Source organism: Fukomys damarensis, unplaced genomic scaffold, assembly GCF_012274545.1.
Source record: "Fukomys damarensis isolate Sample0158 unplaced genomic scaffold, DMR_v1.0_HiC HiC_scaffold_3, whole genome shotgun sequence".
NCBI lineage: Eukaryota > Metazoa > Chordata > Mammalia > Rodentia > Bathyergidae > Fukomys > Fukomys damarensis.
The window spans coordinates 16,565,620-16,567,368 of record NW_022900915.1 but is presented as its reverse complement, the minus strand read 5'-3'; the positions used below and the strand labels follow the sequence as shown (position 1 = coordinate 16,567,368).

Genomic DNA, 1,749 nt, shown 5'->3' with positions numbered 1-1,749 from the left:
TTGCATTTTTCAATAGCAGCTGAATGATGGCGGAAGAAAGAATTGAATTAGAAGACGTGGAAATACACAACATTTGACTTTTCTGCCGAGAAAATACCTCCTAATGAAAATAAAACGGGAAGAATTTCATATGGATTTTATCACTGAAGGCAGAGTGGGAATGCGATGTCCGCTGCTCTCCTTTCTGCTCCTCGCAGTCTGGAAGGCAGGAAGCGGCCAGCTCCACTACTCGATCCCCGAGGAGGCCAAACACGGCACCTTCGTGGGCCGCATCGCGCAGGACCTGGGGCTGGAGCTGGCGGAGCTGGTGCCGCGCCTGTTCCGGGTGGCGTCCAAGGAGCGCGGGGACCTTCTGGAGGTAAATCTGCAGAATGGCATTTTGTTTGTGAATTCTCGGGTCGACCGGGAGGAGCTGTGCGGGCGGAGCGCGGAGTGCAGCATCCACCTGGAGGTGATCGTGGACAGACCGCTGCAGGTTTTCCACGTGGAGGTGGAGGTGAAGGACATTAACGACAACCCGCCTGTGTTCCCAGGAAAGGAACAAAAGCTGTTTGTTTCAGAATCCAGAATGCTAGATTCTCGATTACCGCTAGAGGGCGCATCAGATGCAGATGTTGGGTCAAATTCTATTTTAACCTATAAACTCAGTTCCAAAAAGGAACAAAGACTGCTGATTTATGAATCTAGGCTGCAACATTCTCTTATTCCACTAGAGGGCGCATCAGATGCAGATGTTGGGTCAAATTCTATTTTAACCTATAAACTCAGTTCCAATGAATACTTTGGGTTAGATGTGAAAACAAACAATTATGACAATAAACAGATCGAGCTCGTATTAAGAAAATCTTTGGACAGAGAGGAGGCTCCGAAACATAACTTACTCCTGACGGCCACCGATGGAGGCAAACCTGAGCTCACGGGTTCTGTTCAGCTGCTGATCACTGTGCTGGACGTGAACGATCATGCTCCTGCTTTCGACCAGCCCGAGTACGAAGTGAGGATATTCGAAAACTCAGACGTCGGAACAACAGTTATAAGACTGAGTGCTTCTGATCGGGACGCAGGAACGAACGCGGCAATCTCATATTCTTTTAATAGCCTCGTTCTACCCCTCGTTATGGACAGGTTTAGCATAGATCCCAGCACTGGAGAAATCGTGATTCGAGGGGATTTGGATTTTGAACAAGTGAATTTATACAAAATCCGCGTAGACGCCACGGACAAAGGCCACCCTCCCATGGCAGGTCATTGCACCGTTATAGTGCAAGTTCTGGATGAAAATGATAACGTTCCGAAGATTACACTGACGTCTTTGTCCTTGCCTGTGGAAGAGGACGCCCAAATTGGAAGAGTCATCGCCCTGATCAGCGTGTCCGACCGCGACTCGGGTGTCAACGGGGAGGTGACCTGCTCGCTGACACCCCACGTCCCCTTCAAGCTGGTGTCCACCTTCAAGAACTACTATTCCCTGGTGCTGGACAGCGCCCTGGACCGGGAGAGCGCCTCTGACTACGAGGTGGTGGTGACTGCCAGGGACGGGGGCTCGCCCTCGCTGTGGACCACGGCCACCGTGTCCGTGGAGGTGGCCGACGTGAACGACAACGCGCCGGTGTTCGCGCAGGCCGAGTACACGGTGTTCGTGAAGGAGAACAACCCGCCGGGCTCCCCGATCTTGACGGTGTGCGCGCGCGACGCGGACGCGCAGGAGAACGCGCGCGTGTCCTACTCGCTGGTGGAGCGGCGGGTGGG

General features: G+C 52.9%; 1 protein-coding gene across 1 annotated transcript in view; it reads left to right on the top strand.

Moving 5' to 3' along the window:
• Positions 1–17: 17 nt before the first annotated feature.
• LOC104855121 (protocadherin alpha-6-like) overlaps positions 18–1,749 on the top strand; it is a gene marked incomplete at its 3' end in the record, with an annotated part of 14,099 nt that continues 12,367 nt past the window's right edge. The window contains exons 1-2 of the mRNA XM_033765586.1: positions 18–613; positions 716–1,744. Coding sequence (XP_033621477.1) covers positions 104–613; positions 716–1,744 — 1,539 coding nt within the window. The remainder of the gene's footprint in view (positions 614–715; positions 1,745–1,749) is intronic.